The sequence below is a fragment of the Strongylocentrotus purpuratus genome, unplaced genomic scaffold (assembly GCF_000002235.5).
Source record: "Strongylocentrotus purpuratus isolate Spur 01 unplaced genomic scaffold, Spur_5.0 spur5_scaffold_21, whole genome shotgun sequence".
NCBI classification, from domain to species: Eukaryota; Metazoa; Echinodermata; class Echinoidea; order Camarodonta; family Strongylocentrotidae; genus Strongylocentrotus; species Strongylocentrotus purpuratus.
In genome coordinates this window covers 12,488,892-12,506,517 of record NW_022145607.1, presented here as the reverse complement: position 1 = coordinate 12,506,517, position 17,626 = coordinate 12,488,892, and the positions used below count along the sequence as shown (strand labels likewise).

General features: G+C 39.1%; 1 protein-coding gene across 1 annotated transcript; it reads left to right on the top strand.

The window, feature by feature from the left end:
• The first annotated feature begins 4,060 nt into the window (after positions 1-4,060).
• LOC115928275 (extracellular serine proteinase-like) lies at positions 4,061-14,051 on the top strand. The gene is made up of 9 exons (XM_030995352.1): positions 4,061-4,133; positions 5,050-5,203; positions 7,468-7,605; positions 8,623-8,758; positions 9,668-9,777; positions 10,486-10,636; positions 11,882-12,099; positions 13,240-13,432; positions 13,849-14,051. The coding sequence occupies exons 1-9, from the start codon at positions 4,087-4,089 to the stop codon at positions 14,040-14,042; spliced, it is 1,341 nt and encodes a 446-aa protein (XP_030851212.1). The 5' UTR covers positions 4,061-4,086; the 3' UTR covers positions 14,043-14,051.
• The last annotated feature ends 3,575 nt before the right edge of the window (positions 14,052-17,626 follow it).

Genomic DNA, 17,626 nt, shown 5'->3' with positions numbered 1-17,626 from the left:
TATCCATTCTACTACAATTGCCACCAGAACGTAAATTGCATAAATAAGTTGGTGCTCTTTTGAGGTGAAGGTTTCTCGTAAACAAAATTATTTTTAAACTGCTATATTTTAGTATTTTTAAATGAAATAGTTATTCCCCTATTATATATTTTCCACCAAATATAATTTTTGTCTGTTCAGTTGTGATTTTTTTTTTTCTCATTGAAAAGTAAAGGTTTTGTTATTGATTCAGAATTTCTTTGTGCATGATAAATGTACAACTTCAACTGGTACGTCGCATTTTCAAGAAAATGGCTGCGCCCATGTCATGCTAAAAGGCATCATATCATGCCAAGGATATCTTTATTTATATATCTCTTGTACACTTTCGTAAAGAATATTGTACATCAAATGGCAGGAATACATTTCATTTATCAGAATACCTACACTAATTTTTCTTTGGGATGAGGTTTCATTTAACACTTTGTTAAAGCATAGATCGTTAATGCCATTCCGATTCCAAATATACGCTTTGTTGCTTTTGTTTTTTTGTTAGATTGTATGTTGCCTTGTCATCACTATTATCACTGATATCACAGAAGTATTAATATTCAACAAGTTAAGTATTCTCGCACCCCAACCCCCCCCCCCTCTCTCTCTCTCTGTCACACTCACAGACGCACATTCTCTCGTATCTCTCTCTCCACCCCATTTCTCTCCACCTCTCTCTCTCTCCATCGTACCTCTCTCTCTCTCTCTCTGGCATACACAAACACGCGCGCACATGCACACACACTTTCGCTCTCTCCCTCTTTTTTCTCTTTCCCTCCACCTATCTCCATTCTCTGTTTTAACTCTATAACTTTCTCCAATCTATTCCATCCTCTAGAGACAAGAGCCTTACTAAGACCCCCCCCCCCCCAGTTTTGGCCCATTAGTTAGGCCATGGACTACAAATCCTGGCTTAGACTATGGTTAGTAGGAGAAAAGTACCACCGTAACAATGTTTGTGTTTGTAATACACAGTGAAACTTTATTTCGACAACATCTGGTGCATACAATTTAATTCAGGACAGAATCATAAGACAAATCGTGAGTCTATAAATGTGAGTTTAAATCATAAATCCTTTATTTTGATATATATTTTTTTTTGTCTTCAAGCACGATAATCGTACGTCAATTTGAAAAACACAATATAGGCATCGTGTAACAATCATAAATGTAAATCACATGTCACTTAGCAGTGTCATGATTGCGCCCTTACATAGTTACTGCTAGTGCTCTTTTAAATTCAACTCAATCTTAAGTGATATTTCATATATCCAGAAAATGAATCAAACCACATCACTACAACGGACCTACACAAGGAAGAATGAGAACCTAAAACAGTATTCAAATGACAAGGGTTCCTCTGATCTATATCTTTATAACACGAGTAATTTGACTTGATATAAAACCATTTGACAGAGCAGTCAAACGAAATGTTATGGATCACATAATATTGTTTACACATACAAAGTTATTATAAACACACATCATTTTGAAAATTGAGAATTCAGAGTCTTCAAAAATACCATACATGAAAACAGTATACTCCAAAATAATTGTATGCAATTTGATTTTGATAGAGACGTGACAGTAATAACAGTATAACAGTTATACATTTGATTATTTATTTATAACAGTTATACATGTATTGTAATTTTGAACGATATTTGAGCGCAAGGGGACACTCCGTCATGTGCACTTTAGTCAAGTAAGTCAAGAATATTAATAATAAGCATGTGTTTTTAATTGGCTTAATTAAAGGGCCCAATGTCCCGAGGAATATACAATCTAATGAAATACATAAAAATGAAAAATATAAATTGTGATATAAAGATACTTAAAATCGAAAATATGAAGAAGATTATAATATTTTCAACGGCTAAACAAAAGATGGAATAGCAGGCGACTAAATTTACAGAGACTAACAGCTGGAACACAATGGCCATGAATATTTTGTGCATGCAATGCATGCATGCTCATTGCACGCGCTCTAATGCATGGACATTAATGTTTCAGCTGTACGAGCAAATTCATCAACCGCCGAACAGTCCTAATACTTCTCTTATATATATACCATAGCAAATATAAGCTTTAAAAAGTATGGTTAGTTGTTTTTGATATTTCAAAGAAGAATAATCCACTTTACGAGTGTCCGTATACATTCAACTTTTACTTCTGAATTAAATCAACTCTTATACTTTATAATGGTGTGGTTGCTGAAAGCCCAGCCTCGTAGACAAATATTCGATCTTTTTGTTCTTTAACAGGTTTGTGGCAGTGTTATCAATAACATGAATATTCACAAGTATCTTATCTATGTAATCATAATATAGGCCTACAACCGAAAACAAGAGGTGATTCCCCATTAGTATGTCCCTGTAGCTCACCACTCACGTAAGTGTCTGCATCATGAGTTCATATCCAAAGTTCATATCCAGAGTTCAATTCTTTGTTTACTTAAATGACAAAACGCGATAATTTTAACGCCATGAATATTGCTTTAACGATTTCTCTGCAAGGGTGATGAGCCCCTGAATGTTCCAAGCAGATATAATTCTGATTTCATTTTATTTCAAGAAAAAAAAGTGCGCTGACGGTCTTATCGCAACTTTCTCTAAAGGCATTTATACGCGATAGTCTTTTCCGCATCGCTTCTGCCTGTACACTGACACACGAGAACCAGAAACCGTGTCCGATCTATTTTCATTTTTATTTTTTTAAAGATGATTTGTTTAATAGAAACGTTTAATTAATTGTTAAATTGATACGCCTGGAAAAAGGAAGAAGGCACCGGGGGCTGTAAGAGTGGATGGGAGAGAAGGAAAGAATGAAATAAAGAAATATAGGGGTCTAGGAGAAGATAGAGAAAAAGAGGGGAGAAAATATGGAGGAGGCGATAAGAGAGAGAGAGAGAGAAAAAGAGAGAGAGAGGGGGGGGGGGGGGACAAAATATGAAGGAGGCGATAGGAGAGAGAGAGAGAGAAAGAGAGAGAGAGAGAGAGAGACAGACGAATGCGGGTATAAGAGGAGATAGAGAGAGTAAGGAGAGAAAGAGGAGTGAGAAAAAAAGACAGACAGACAAACGGATATGGTTGTAAGAAGAGCGAAAGAGAGAAAGAGAGAGAGAGAGAGAGAGAGAGATAATGATAATGTATTTATTTAACTAATGACAATACAAATCAAAACAACAACAGAATATAGTGAATGGCTCGATGGCCATCTCAGCTTTGTTGATATGACACGACTTCCTTTCTCTTCCTTGGGGTCCAAAAAATTAAATGAAAGTGAACTTACAATAAAAACAACATACATCAATTGTACTTTTAGTCGTAAAATTGAAGACATACAGAAAACAGAAAACACATCTACCAGAAACAAACGAAATTGGCATCGCCTTAATTAACATGAGAGGAAAAAGCGTCCTAGATCGTGAACAAACGGAAGCATATCTGCTGTCATGTGTATTCCTAGCCCCTCCTTTCATAAGACACCGTGAGCTGGATCTTCATCGTCAATAAACAAAACCGACGTATTATGCGTGGTCTATTTTACCTATTCTTTTTTCTTTTATAAGTGAAGAGAAGAGAAAGCATCTTTTTGTTCTTCGCACGTTTTCAACTATTTCATTTCATCATTTTTTACAGTTTATTATTTACATGAAGCTGTGTACAGATATTTCTTCGTTATAAGGAAAAGTGGACTAAATAAATAACGTCAATATAGTCGAAATGATAAAGATTTAAAACAAGATGTAGATATCTATTCCATGTCTTCTACAGGTAACTGATACTGGGTCACACGCAAACGACGTTTCTAATACACGAAGTTGTTTACATATATTTGTTGATTCAAAAGGAAGATTGGCTACAAATAACGTCAAAATAATAAATATGTTAAACAACATCAAACAAAAAACAGATTTATATTCCATATTTCGAGATGTAACCGATATTCTGTCACGGCACCGAAAAATGCCTATAAATTGAGATGGGTTTTAGACAGAACTCATCCTGCTGAGGAAACCACTCTGAGAACACAGAAGATCCACAAACCTCCACCATGAAGACCAACGTTTGGATCCTGATTGCCGTTTTGGCCCTCGCCTGGTATCGTATACTCTTAATTCCATTCTTTATTCAGTTGCTATACAGAGCTCTATACAATCTGCACACAGTGCTATAGATATCTATTGGCCTATACCATCATAAAGGGACTTAAAACTAGGAGAACTAATTTTATTGTCATGAGTACAGTCCAAGTTTTAGTTTTATTGAATATAATCATAGGCCCTACTCTTAACATTCCTATAGGTCCCATTCATGACTTGCATTTCTGTATAGAGTCGGCAAAAAAAAAATGATAGCATTGGACGTTATATAAGCCTTCTTCCAGAAAGAGAGAAAAGGAAAAGAAAAGACGTACAATGACAAAGATATCACTAATATATAGAGGTGTTGTGGTCGAGTGGATAAGTCTGCAGACTGTGATTCAAACGGTATGGCTTTTGAATCCCTGCGCAGCAATAACGTCCTTTGGGCAAGACGTACATCTTTACCACATACGTCCTAGGTGTAGTAGGTGGGTTCCTTGTAGGATTCATTCCTTGAGTGTACTGAGCGCTACACACAGTTGCCGGGTCTAAATCCGGGATCCTTAAGAAGAGCATGGAGACGCAATATTATGTGAAATGCACTTTACAAGACCGGGAACTTGTCATTATTATAACACTGCTGCCCATAAAGTTGGAATACATTTTTCTTAACCTCTTTTCATGAAATGATTGTGACAATATTATTGTATTCTTGATCTATAACCAAAGGTTATACCCTCTCAGAATGTTCTTGATAAATCTGTTGGGAAACAGTGTGTACTGTGTATTGATATTATTATTATCCTCATCATAATTATTATTGTTATTTATCATTACTATTATTAGTTATTATTACTATTAGTGTTATTATTGGTATAACTATTACTATTACGATGACTAGTACTATTATGTGTTTTCGAATACCTTGCCAGGGCTAACGTGATAGCAAGCTACTCTTCGGAGTCCGATGATGATGACAACGAACTCACCGATGAAGACCTGTGCGACGAGGGACCGCCCATGGACGTCGAAACGCACAATAGCCTGAAATGTTCATGCACAACCAGCTATATAGTCACTTCCCCAGTAAGTTCATAAAATATTAATATAATCAGATTATTTAGAGTTTTAACGGGTAAATTACAATGTAGCAGTTCGATTGCTCTCTTCGTCTCTGTGCACGGTCACCCGTTTGCCATACCTACCAGGCGCGCCGGAAGCAGTTTGGGATTGGGGTGGCAAACATTCCAGGGGGCTCACCTTCCAGGGGCAGTGACGTAATGAGAAAAAACGTTCGGAAGGGGGGGGGGGCAGACGAAAAATCTGCATCACCACCAGTGTTCTAGGGGGAGGGAGAGCCCCCAGAAGCTTAGAGGTTTTAATATCTAACTACGGTCAGATGAGCATCCAGGGGCCCGCCTTAGAGCCCTTGGTGGGGTCCAGGGGGCAGAGCACCCGGAAGCTCAGGGGTTTTGGGTATTTAATTACGGTCAGATGAGCATCAAGGGGCCCGCCATAGGGCCCTTGGTGGGGTCCAGGGGGCAGAGCCCCCGGAAGCTCAGGGGTTTTTGGTATTTAATTACGGTCAGACGAGCATCCAGGGGCCCGCCTTAGGCCCTTGGTGGGGTCCAGGGGGCAGAGCCCCGGAAGCTCAGGGGTTTTGGGTATTTAATTACGGCCAGATGAGCATCCAGGGGCCCGCCTTAGGGCCCTTGGTGGGGTCCAGGGGGCAGAGCCCCCGGAAGCTCAGGGGTCTTGGGTATTTAATTACGGTCAGATGAGCATCCAGGGGCCCGCCATAGGGCCCTTGGTGGGGTCCAGGGGGCAGAGCCCCCGGAAGCTCAGGGGTTTTTGTTATTTAATTACGGTCAGATGAGCATTTTTTATACCTTATTTGTAACATTGGCAGGTCACTTATTTCTATCTCTGTCTTTCTTTCTCTTTCTCTTTACCATACTTTTTCAAAAAGTGAGGGGGGGGGGTCTCGAACCCAGCCACTTTGCAGACCATGACATAAAGGCTTCTAAATAAACGTATTTTTCGCCCGACTGTAATTTGGGAATTTCTTATTTTCCAACAAAGGCATAAGAAGGTATGACTTACAAACAAATGGAGAAAAAATACCGGAAAATCATGTCATAACAGCAACATTTGTAAATCACTGGTATCGAATAAGAAATACACCCCCCCCCCCCCCCCATCAGTACGCCAGCGTTCAGGGGCTCATGTCTTCTCACCCCTATAACAAAAAAACAGACACGCTTTCCCATTCTCGCACAATAATTGTCCACGACATGCGCGCATCGCTATTATAAAGACCTCCATTAATAAATACCGTATAGGTGGCATGCGCAATTCCTGTGAACTTTCCTTTTCTTTGAATGGAATTGTATATGTGATTTAATTCAGGTTTATCTTATTGTTATGTTCTTTTGGGTTAAAAATACAAACCATGTTTACTCTTTTACAGCTTTTTTTTTTTTTTTGAGGGGGGGGGGGGCGTTTTTGGGGGGCAAAAATGCGTTTTGCCCCCCACTTTTTTGATTGGGGGGCATCTGCCCCCCCTGCCCCCCCCCCCCCACTTCCGGCGCCTATGATACCTACAGTTTTGCACAAAACAATTGGCACCGATTGACGGAGAGGGTTGCTGTGTGCAACCCACTGGTTTGGTAAAATGACCACTTTTCAGTCCATTCTGACAACCCTATTTAACACCGGTATATAATCTATAAATCTTGCACCGAAAGCAGTTCGATGGTCTTGAAGCCGTGGTATACGTCAATCCCATGATAAATACAATGTCGTACAGCGAGATTACAATCATGTAATGTATTTGTATGGCATAAACAGAGTTAGGGACAGGACCGACGTTGAGTTCTGGTTATTCAATTACATTGTGACAGAGACAGTCTCAAAGCGAGGTTGGTGATGTAGTACTTAAAATTTTCGAATATGTCAGAGCTTAGAATCATCAAAATGATTAGAAATAGAAATTATCTCGCTGAAAAGCACATGTTCTACTCACAAAACAATTTAGTTACATGATTCTTTTGTCATATTCCGATGCAGAATGGGCCTATGTGAGATTTGATGTGAAATCAAACGTCAATTGCTTTTCTCGCTCATCATTTTGAAATTTGGTCGACATAATTATTGATGAATTTTATCATGTAAATGCAAGCGGAATATTGCAGTAGTCAGAACACTTGTCGAAAGGCTTCACATTGTTTCCAGGCCTTGAATATCAAATAATACTAATGATATTCAGCTTTTATATATATATATATTGTCCTTTGACATGGCGCCTCGTTTTTTTTACTTGTTCTTCTCCCTTTTTTCCCTTTCCGCAGGACCAGCACAGTTATAACAGGCTGTTCAAAAAGATCGACAAATTGAAAGCATGCCGAGACTGCTCCACAATAAAACGAGCATTCACCGATGTTCTCCTCATTGTCTCCATTGAAACCACAGAAAAGTGTGCTATAAAGGTAACAGCCAAATGTTATCATGATACTCAATACATGCATTCGTTAAAACTTATTTTGGAATAAATCTGACAGAATTAAAGTTGGTGTGAAAATGAACAAGAATAACTTTGTACCCCTGTGTAGAACTCACATACAGTCCAAAATGTCATTACATTTTTCAAACATGTACTCACTGTGGCTCTCTTTAACCATCTTTTTCTGTTTGAAAGAATCCTCCTTTTTAACAGTTCGCAGAAATTCATTCAATTGACAAACATCGCTTTCTCTTTCTAGCCTTGTCAATGATTTTAATAAACCTTTTATAAAGTGGGATGGAGGGAGGGAAGGGGGGGGGGGAAGATATTTGTAACAAATTATAACGTGTAAAACCTTAAAGGCATCGTTTAACAATGTTAAATCTGAGATGCATGGCCCTACGTGTTACCAGTGTCTGTGATATGGTGTAATATTAAAGCCCTAAAAATCGCGCTTCAAAATGATCAAGAAATGCCTCAAAAAAGTAAAAATCTTTGAGTGACCGGTTTTACCGTACTCGTTTTCCGCAATAGACTGTAGTGTTATGAAAACCGTTCGGCTAACGCAAAATTTGGTTTCGATTTCCAATCATAAATATCTTGATAATCAGACAGACGATCAGCTTGTAAAATTCATGGGGTTCCTGACTGACCTAAAGGTTTATATTTATCATTGCAGCATGAGCTAAATCCAGGATTTTTTCTAGAATCTGAGACAAAGTTATCGGATCCCTTTAAAAAAATGTTCATCATACTTTCTTATTTATCGCTGATGGCAATGAGTGGTCGTTAACGAGCAAAAAAGTCATAAATTTCCCCCTTATGCCGCAGCTCTGGATATGCCTACATAATTGTTAAGGGGCGGGGATGTCATATCCCCGCACCCTTTAGCCGTTAATCGTCACCTCGTCGATGAAAGGACACGAGAGACATCGACAGTAATATAACATTAGAGCCTTTTTTTGCATTGAACCGACGGTTCCTGATCTGTTTTCTCCCACAGTTAGCTAAGAAAGGTTATCTTGTGGAAGAGAACTCGGTACAAGAAGTCGGCGCTGCTCTGCCTACCCTGCCCGTCAAGCTACTGGACCGAATCGATCAGGTAGATCTTCCCCGTGATGGAGCTTCTTATGACAGAAGTGAGTCAATAACAATAGTTATTATAATGATAATAATAATGATATTAATATAAATTATTATTATAATGTTAATAATAATTATAATAATAGTAATAACAACAATGATATAAACAAATATTATGAGAGACTTTTAAGGCACCGAATCCTAATCACATCGAATCAAACTCTCAAGGCGCGTAGGTGCATGTGATGAAATTCCATGAAAGTGCTTGCATTGTACACAATGGACAACAACAGAAAGATAAACATGTAAGAAAACAATTTATTGTTTGCCAATTGAATCACAATTTCCCTAGAAACTGTTGGGGTTATAAGGTCATTAAAAAATATATACATGTTTAGCGTCGCCGCTCGCTTCCTTTTTGGGGGGCCGCCTGCTATTTTTTTTGTTTCTTTTGTTGAAATAAAAAAAAAAAAAAAAGAACATGAAAAACACTGCTAAAATGGATCTATTTCTGATTTTAAAAAAAAAGGAAAAAAAAGTCGGCGGCCATCTTGAAAAATAGCCCGACTGTCAGAGAAAATGTACCGAGCGGCCATTTTGAGAAGCCGTTTTGAAAGGAAAAAAAAAGGGGGGCCTCCTCCTTCCTATTTTTCGAAAAAACAGGACGCTAAACATGTTTTTTTTAATATTTGGCCTAAAGGCTGCAAGGCCCGCAGGAAGAGTCGTACTAACACTGATAAAAGACCGCATTTGTATTTATTATTTCACTCTACTACAGGTAGGTCTTTATGGCGCCATATATTATTTCAGGAGGCTAGTGAAACATTATCTATGACGGTTTCGTCGGTTCATAAAACCGCCTACGAAGTATTGTTTCACTGGGCTTACGTAGCCCTTTAAATATAGGGTTCGGCTTTACCCGACTACAAGCTTTCTAACGTCCATGTTTTTATTTTCTTCCTCAGATGATGCGACAGACGTGACTATCTTCATTCTTGATACTGGAGTCCTGTTTACTCACGATGAGTTTACCAACGGCCGCGTCAGCTTTTATAACGATACCGTTACACCAAACGTGAGTATCAGTCTTACTTCACGACTCTTTAGCATTTTACGTGAATCAAATTAAGCCGCCCTCTAGCTATGCATATCATGCGTATTGCGAAGGAAATATCAGTAATCTAGGCCTAACGTTAAAACGAGGGGGTTAAGGAATGTTATCCTTGGAATATAGACCTAACAAAGTTATGCCCCCTCCCTTAAAACAAAATCTTATTACTAACCATGCAAACAGTCGTGTTTGTCAAAAACCTGGAAAATATGGCGTATGGGAGGGGAGGGGGGGGGGGTAGACAGTCCATTGCGGATGCCTAAAGGCTGGTCCAGATATGACGCGGTGAATCACCCCCCCGAATATATTTAATAATAATAATAATAATAATAATAATAATAATAGTGGCTACTTGTATAGCGCACAGATCCACCTTTCGGTGCTCATGGCGCTTAGAAAAGAGTACATGTAACAGGCATAAGAAAGAAAAAACAATAAACCGAAAAACAAATTCGGAATTCTCCTAGACATAGTAAATTAAAATATTGCAATAATTACAACGAAAGAAACAAATAGGTTTTTAGTTGTAATTTGAATGTTTCTGTCGATGACAGTTGACGTATTTGTAATAAATCAAATAAAAACAGCCGCTGTTTACCGCTAGATATCTGAACGAGGCATTACATTATTAAGTTTTCATTTCTCTCATAAATCCTGATTCTTGTTTTGTAGTCGCCCATTATGGTGGACGTCAATGGACATGGGACCCGCTGTGCGAGCGTAGCCGCCGGAGCCAACATAGGAGTCGCTCAGGGCGCGACCGTAGAGAGCATTCGGGTAGCTGGATCCGATGGCTTAGCCGCCGCTGATGACGTCCTCGCAGGTATGTACTTTGTAATTTTGAAATTGTGAGCTTTTTCATTCTGTTTATGTTAGTGTAGAAGGATGGTTCTTCAGATGCCATCATTATGTCAAATACTCGCTGATTTGGACCACATTATCATGCCACAAGCACGGTCCAAGGTGTTTTCAGCACTTTGGACAAAAAAAAAAAAATCGAGTTTCTTTTTAAATAACAATAATATTTGAATTATTATAGGCCTACCTTACCCTAACACCTATCCCTAGCCATAACCCCCAAACCTAACCTACAATCCACTGAACGCAACCTTTCCACTACTCTATTACCAATTACGAAATAAATCAAGCAGCAATCAAGCGCGTAGCCAGGATTTCATTTTAGGGGGGCGGTAGCGCGGTAGTGAGCACGCGAAGCGTGCAAATCACTTAAAGAGCGCGCTATGCGAGCTCCCTAGGGGGGTGGGTGCAGGGAGGGGGGAGTTTCCCCCCTTCCGCGCGAAGCGCAGAAGCTTTGAAAGAAGACGATTCGTTGTACCTTTCTCGACTCATAATCCTTGTCTGAATTCAGTCCGCCCCTCCTGCGCATAGCACGGAAGCCTTGACGTATTATTAGACAAAGAAGACGATTCGTTGTACCTTTCTCGACCCTTAATCCTTATCTGTATTCAGTCCCCTCCCCTCCCCCCGCGCGAAGCGCGGAAGTTTTGACGTTGCATTAATTTATAAGAGAAAGAAAACGATTCGATGAACCGTTCTCGACTCTTAATCCTTATCTGAATTCAGTTTCCTCCCCTCCTGCGCAAACTTTGAAGTTTCATAAAATTATTAGAGAAAGAAGACGACTCGAAGTACCGTTCTCGACTCTTAATCCTTGCCTGAATTCAGCCCCCCCCCCTCCTCCTGCGCGAAGCGCGGAAGCTTTGACGTATTATTAGACAAAGAAGACGATTCGTTGTACCTTTCCCGACCCTTAATCCTTATCTGTATTTAGTCCCCCTTTTTCGAAGCGCGGAAGCTTTGACGTTTCATTAAATTATTAGAGAAAGAAGACGATTCGTTGTACCGTTCTCGACTCCTTTTCCCTTTTTCTTCCTACGTCCTCTTTCTTTTTTTCTTCTCTTTCTCTCTCTCTCTTTTTTTTGGCCGGCGTTTTTTTGGGGGGCGACCGCCCCCACCACCCCCCTGGCTACGCGCCTGGCAGCAATAATATGGCACGACCACTTGTAATGTCACCTACATTTTTGTTTCTTACGTCCTATTAATATAGGGCTTGACGACATTCAACGGTGGTGGAACAACAACCCGGGTTCTAAGTGTGTCGTCTCCTACTCACTGATTTCCACGTCCTTTAGTACGACACTCAACTATGCTTTCGGGAACCTCAGCGCGAACACCGATTGCGTGGTCGTCGTGGCAGCTGGAAACCAAGGTGCGGACATCAGCATGGCTAATGCCTGTAACTACTCTCCGTCTGGATCACCTGATGTAAATATTAGGGACTTTTAGTTTTGCACGTTGAAATAGTGGGCTGCTACGTGTGACGTCCTTTTAAGGCAGTGGCAGTGCTTCAAAACGACGTCCCAGTGCCTTAAAAGGACGTCACACGTAGCAGTCCACTATGTCGACGTGCACATCTAAAAGTCCCAATTCACCGAATCCGAGAGCTCAACATGCATGAAGGGCGCACGAGCGGTTAATCGTGCAGCGAGAAGGCGACTTGCTTGAATTGAAGAAAAATAATGCGCCTTGTTTAAAGCGAGAAGACGATAAAGACAAGTGGTTGAATATGTCATCTTCTCACCTTCTCTTTATTAACAAGACGTCTTGGCGAGTATTAACAAGTCACCTTATCGCCTTCTTGACTTAAACAAGGCGCCCTGTCGAGTTCAGTTATCTTCTCTCCTTCGATCTCAACTGAAACAAGGCCCCAGCCAAGTTTTGACAAGTCGCTCTCTCGAGGGAGGGGGCGGGAGGGGTGGGAGGGGTGGGAGGGGGAGGGGCGGAAGGGGGGGGGGGTGCATCGAGTTCGCTCAATAAAAGTTTGACCTATTATGATAAAAAACATATTCCTGCTTTAGTTCCCGGACTAAATGAAAACGCTAAGAAAAATTCACAACTGCTATGCACATCAACAAATCAATCATATTGCAAAGAGGCATTATTACAACAGGGGCTATGACAAGACATTTTCCTCCCTAATTTAAAGCAAGTGAGAGCACTATTTTGTGCAATTACCTCAAAGCTGATTGGCTACACTCGTCCGCATTTATTTATTCCATGTAATTATTGAATTAATCTGGAATTTCCCGTTCATTGTTTTGATTCGCTCGCTCGCAAAAGAATTTTTAAGTTCATTGCAAACAACGGCAACTTATGACGCGAACGCCGCTTTCTATAAAAGGAAAACGGCGAAAGGAGAAAAGCAATAAAATATTGACGATCCTTGGAACTATATTAACTAAAATTTAGGGATACACATGTTTACACAATTATATTTTTCCGCATAGCGGTTACACTTTTTCGGTACCCAATCTTCCCTCCAGACTTTCTACTATCCCCCCTTTGAAAGACGCCTCTCCACCCCTGTGCACTATTTATCTTTTGTACATTGCTTCTTGCTCTTAGGTTATCACGGTCGGAGGGTCGAGAAACCGTATGAATGGCGCGTCCGATGATCGTATTGGAATCTCCAATTACGGTCCTTGTGTCGACATCTACGCCCCAGCAAGAAATATCGACCTCGCTGCCCCCTCCGGAAGCAGTAATTCCAACTACCTAAGATCATCCGGCACCTCCTTTGCAACCCCTGCGGTGGCAGGTAGGAAAATCAATAATAATATTTAAGACAATCATAATTATAATCATAATTATGATCATAATAATCCTATTAATAGTAATAATAATTAATGATAATAATGAGGGGAATGTTGCAGTCGGGTTTTAGGTAAGAGGTATGATTAAACCTAACCCTAAAACCTTCAAATGTTTGGTCCAGGGTTGAAGTTATGAACTCGGGTTAGTATGGTAAAGGTAAAGGAATGTCCTCGGATTAGTACAGCAACAAAATGATTTTTGTCGCAGAATGTAACTAATGTTGATGCGTAATTAACATGTGCGCTATGAAATATATATTAGGCCTCCAATTTAAACTAGTATTATATATTAATATTATTATTATTATTATTATCGTTATTATTACTACTATTATTATATCTTTACGGTTGGTGTACCTAGGTGCTGCCGCCATGATTCTGTCCACTACTAGCCTGACACCTACTGGGAGTGAGACAATGACCGATCTCGTCCTGGACATCCTTATTGCGACAAGTGCCAAGGACAAGCTGACGAGTCTTCCAGCTAGCAACGCCGCGGTTTTACCCTCCTTTAACCGCCTTCTAAACGTTGTCAGCAATACTTACTACGCATAAACCCCCGGTGGGTGTGTAGTTGGTGATGACAATGTACCATGGTGATTGACATTGTCAATATCATCGTCTTTGTCATTAAACTCGTCATTGGAACCCTGGTAGAAGACAACCTATAGTTTAAATTGATATATAGCTGATTAAAAAATGATGAAGTAATATAAGTGACGGTATCAAACGTTTCTATCTTTTATTTAAATGAAAATTTCGTTTGATGTTCTCGATATTATTGGTGGTTAGTTTTCGTTTCTTGCTAGAACTGTTTTAACCTAATCTTTCTTCTCATGTCCACCTCATGTCATTAAGTTTATCATGATATCACAAATACTTACTTGAAACAAAACTACTGTAGCATAACCATTTCTTTATTCGGGGGGGGGGGGGGTCGGTGAGGCTTGGGCAATTCTGTTATTCACAGGATCATTTACAAGTATCTTCATATCTAGATTAGAGTATGTAGTTTTTAGTAATCCATATCTGTAACAACCACAATATAAACATTCACTGGCAAGTCGCTTTTGGACCTTTGGCGTATTTTCTTTTAGTGCTGTGCATGTGCGCGTCTCGAAAATATACCACTTAAAGAATATAAGCTCTTTATATTCCCCACCCCAGGACTATGTATATCATGTACACTGTTAGATAACAATGTATTTTGTCCTATCTCCAGTGGCATAGGTTTTGCTCTACATTCTGTCCCCTTTTCTTTACCATGTATTCTAAATATTGAAAATTAAGCAATGAAATGATGACAATAAACGAATGATATTGTTAGTAAGCATATATTTCTTGTTTTTCTAGTTTCTTGTTTTTCTAAGTTAATCGAAGTGCAACCCATCAAGAACCTTTAAAGGATTTAATAAAAAAAATATTCCTGATGTTTGCGAATGCCAAAAGGATTATAAGGAGAGGGAGAGATAGATATATAGAAAGAGGAAGAGAGAGAGGAGAACGAGAAAGAGATAGAGAGAGAGAGAGAGAGAGAGAGCTAGAGAGAGGGGGAGGGGAGACAAAAGAAGAGAGAGAGAGAGGGGAGGGGAGAGAGAGAGGGGTGGGGAGAGACATGGGGAAGGGAGAGACATAATGAAGGGAGAGACATTGCATTGTCTATTCTCGCACCCCTACTCTCTCTCTCCCTCTCTCTCTCTCACACACACACATACACACACATTGTATTTGTATGTCTTTTTGTCTCTCTCTCTCTCCACACACACACACACACACACGCGCGCGCGCGCTCTCTCTTTCTCTCTCTTGTTCTTTCTCTTTTCCTCCTCCTCTCTCTCTTCTCTTTTTAGCTCTCTATAATTTTCTCCAATCTCTTCCATCCTCTCCCCCCCCCCCCCCACACACACGCGTCAAGAGCCTATCTTACCCCTTTTGACCCATTACTTAGGCCATGGACGACAAGTCCCCCGCTTATATGGTTAGTGGGAGAAAATGGTTGTCGGCCCACAGAGCCCCCCCCCCCCCGAACAGACCCAGATTCGGATTTCACCCTAAGTTTAGCCCATGCAACAAACATTGTCAAAAGAAAGCACTATCACTGTACACAATTAACGGTCAGACGCCCATAAAATTGGGTTTATATTTTTTGGCATTGATAGAGCATGGACCAACTATGTCCGAAGAAAGAAGTATGTCTATGATATATTAAAAAAGCTAACAAAGAGTTCTCATGGTTATTGGGAGAGTGTCAGAAACCAAGTAAGCTCCTCTATTTTGTTCTTTAATAGGTAAAGATGGTCAAACTTTTTGTTACATTGTATGAAAGAAATGATCATGTGACACCTCGAGAAATTAAAAACAGCACTCAATAATAACACTACGCGAATTTGAGTAATAAGATAAATAAAGCACTTTTGATTTATCAAGACTGGAAAGCATTCAAGAACAGTAAGGGGAACGTTTTGGTAAGGGGATCTTTGATATTTTACTTTTCCCAGATCTAAAAAAAAAAAATTGAAAATCGTTTAGTGATTGTACCACCGTAACAATTTTTTTTTTTGTAATACACAGTGAAACTTATTTCGACAACATCTGGTGCATAAAATTTAATTCAGAACAGAATCATAAGACAAATCGTGAGTCTATAAATGTGAGTTTAAATCATGAATCCTTTATTTTGATATATATTTTTTTTGTCTTCAAGCACGATAATCATACTATACGTCAATATGAAAAACACAATATAGGCATCGTGTAACAATCATAAATGTAAATCACATGTGACTTAGCAGTGTCATGATTGCGCCCTTACATAGTTACTGCTAGTGCTCTTTTAAATTCAACTCAATCTTAAGTGATATTTCATATATCCAGAAAATGAATCAAACCACATCACTACAACGGACCTACACAAGGAAGAATGAGAACCTAAAACAGTATTCAAATGACAAGGGTTCCTCTGATCTATATCTGTATAACACGAGTAATTTGACTTGATATAAAACCATTTGACAGAGCAGTCAAACGAAATGTTATGGATCACATAATATTGTTTACACATACAAAGTTATTATAAACACACATCATTTTGAAAACCGAGAATTCAGAGTCTTCAAAAATACCATACATGAAAACAGTATACTCCAAAATAATTGTATGCAATTTGATTTTGATAGAGACGTGACAGTAATAACAGTATAACAGTTATACATTTGACTATTTATTTATAACAGTTATACATGTATTGTATTTTTGAACGATATTTGAGCGCAAGGGGACACTCCGTCATGTGCACTTTAGTCAAGTAAGTCAAGAATATTAATAATAAGCATGTGTTTTTAATTGGCTTAATTAAAGGGCCCAATGTCCCGAGGAATATGCAATCTTATGAAATACATAAAAATTAAAAATATAAATTGTGATATAAAGATAATTAAAATCGAAAATATGAAGAAAGATTATAATATTTTCAACGGCTAAACAAAAGATGGAATAGCAGGCGACTAAATTTACAGAGACTAACAGCTGTAACACAATGCCCATGAATATTTTGTGCATGCATGCTCATTGCATGCACTTTAATGCATGGACATTAATGTTTCAGCTGTACGAGCAAATTCATCAACCGCCGAACAGTTCTAATACTTCTCTTATATATATACCATAGCAAATATAAGCTTTAAAAAGTATGGTTAGTTGTTTTTGATATTTCAAAGAAGAATAATCCACTTTACGAGTGTCCGTATACATTCAACTTTTACTTCTGAATTAAATCAACTCTTATACTTTATTAAAGATAGTTTTATAATGGTGTGGTTGCTGAAAGCCCAGCCTCGTAGACAAATATTCGATCTTTTTGTTCTTTAACAGGTCTGTGGCAGTGTTATCAATAACATGAATATTCACAAGTATCTTATCTATGTAATCATAATATAGGCCTACAACCGAAAACCAGAGGTGATTCCCCATTAGTATGTCCCTGTAGCTTACCACTCACGTAAGTGTCTGCATCATGAGTTCATATCCAAAGTTCATATCCAGAGTTCAATTCTTTGTTTACTTAAATGACAAAACGCGATCATTTTAACGCCATGAATATTGCTTTAACGATTTCTCTGCAAGGGTGATGAGCCCCTGAA

What these genes read in the sequence shown, in the direction of transcription:
- LOC115928275 (XM_030995352.1), top strand. Translation starts at nt 4,087, where the DNA reads ATGAAGACCAACGTTTGGATCCTGATTGCCGTTTTGGCCCTCGCCTG. An exon ending in ACGATACCGTTACACCAAAC is followed by an intron (nt 9,778 to 10,485) that starts GTGAGTATCAGT and finishes CTTGTTTTGTAG; the next exon opens with TCGCCCATTATGGTGGACGT. An exon ending in TGCAACCCCTGCGGTGGCAG is followed by an intron (nt 13,433 to 13,848) that starts GTAGGAAAATCA and finishes TGGTGTACCTAG; the next exon opens with GTGCTGCCGCCATGATTCTG.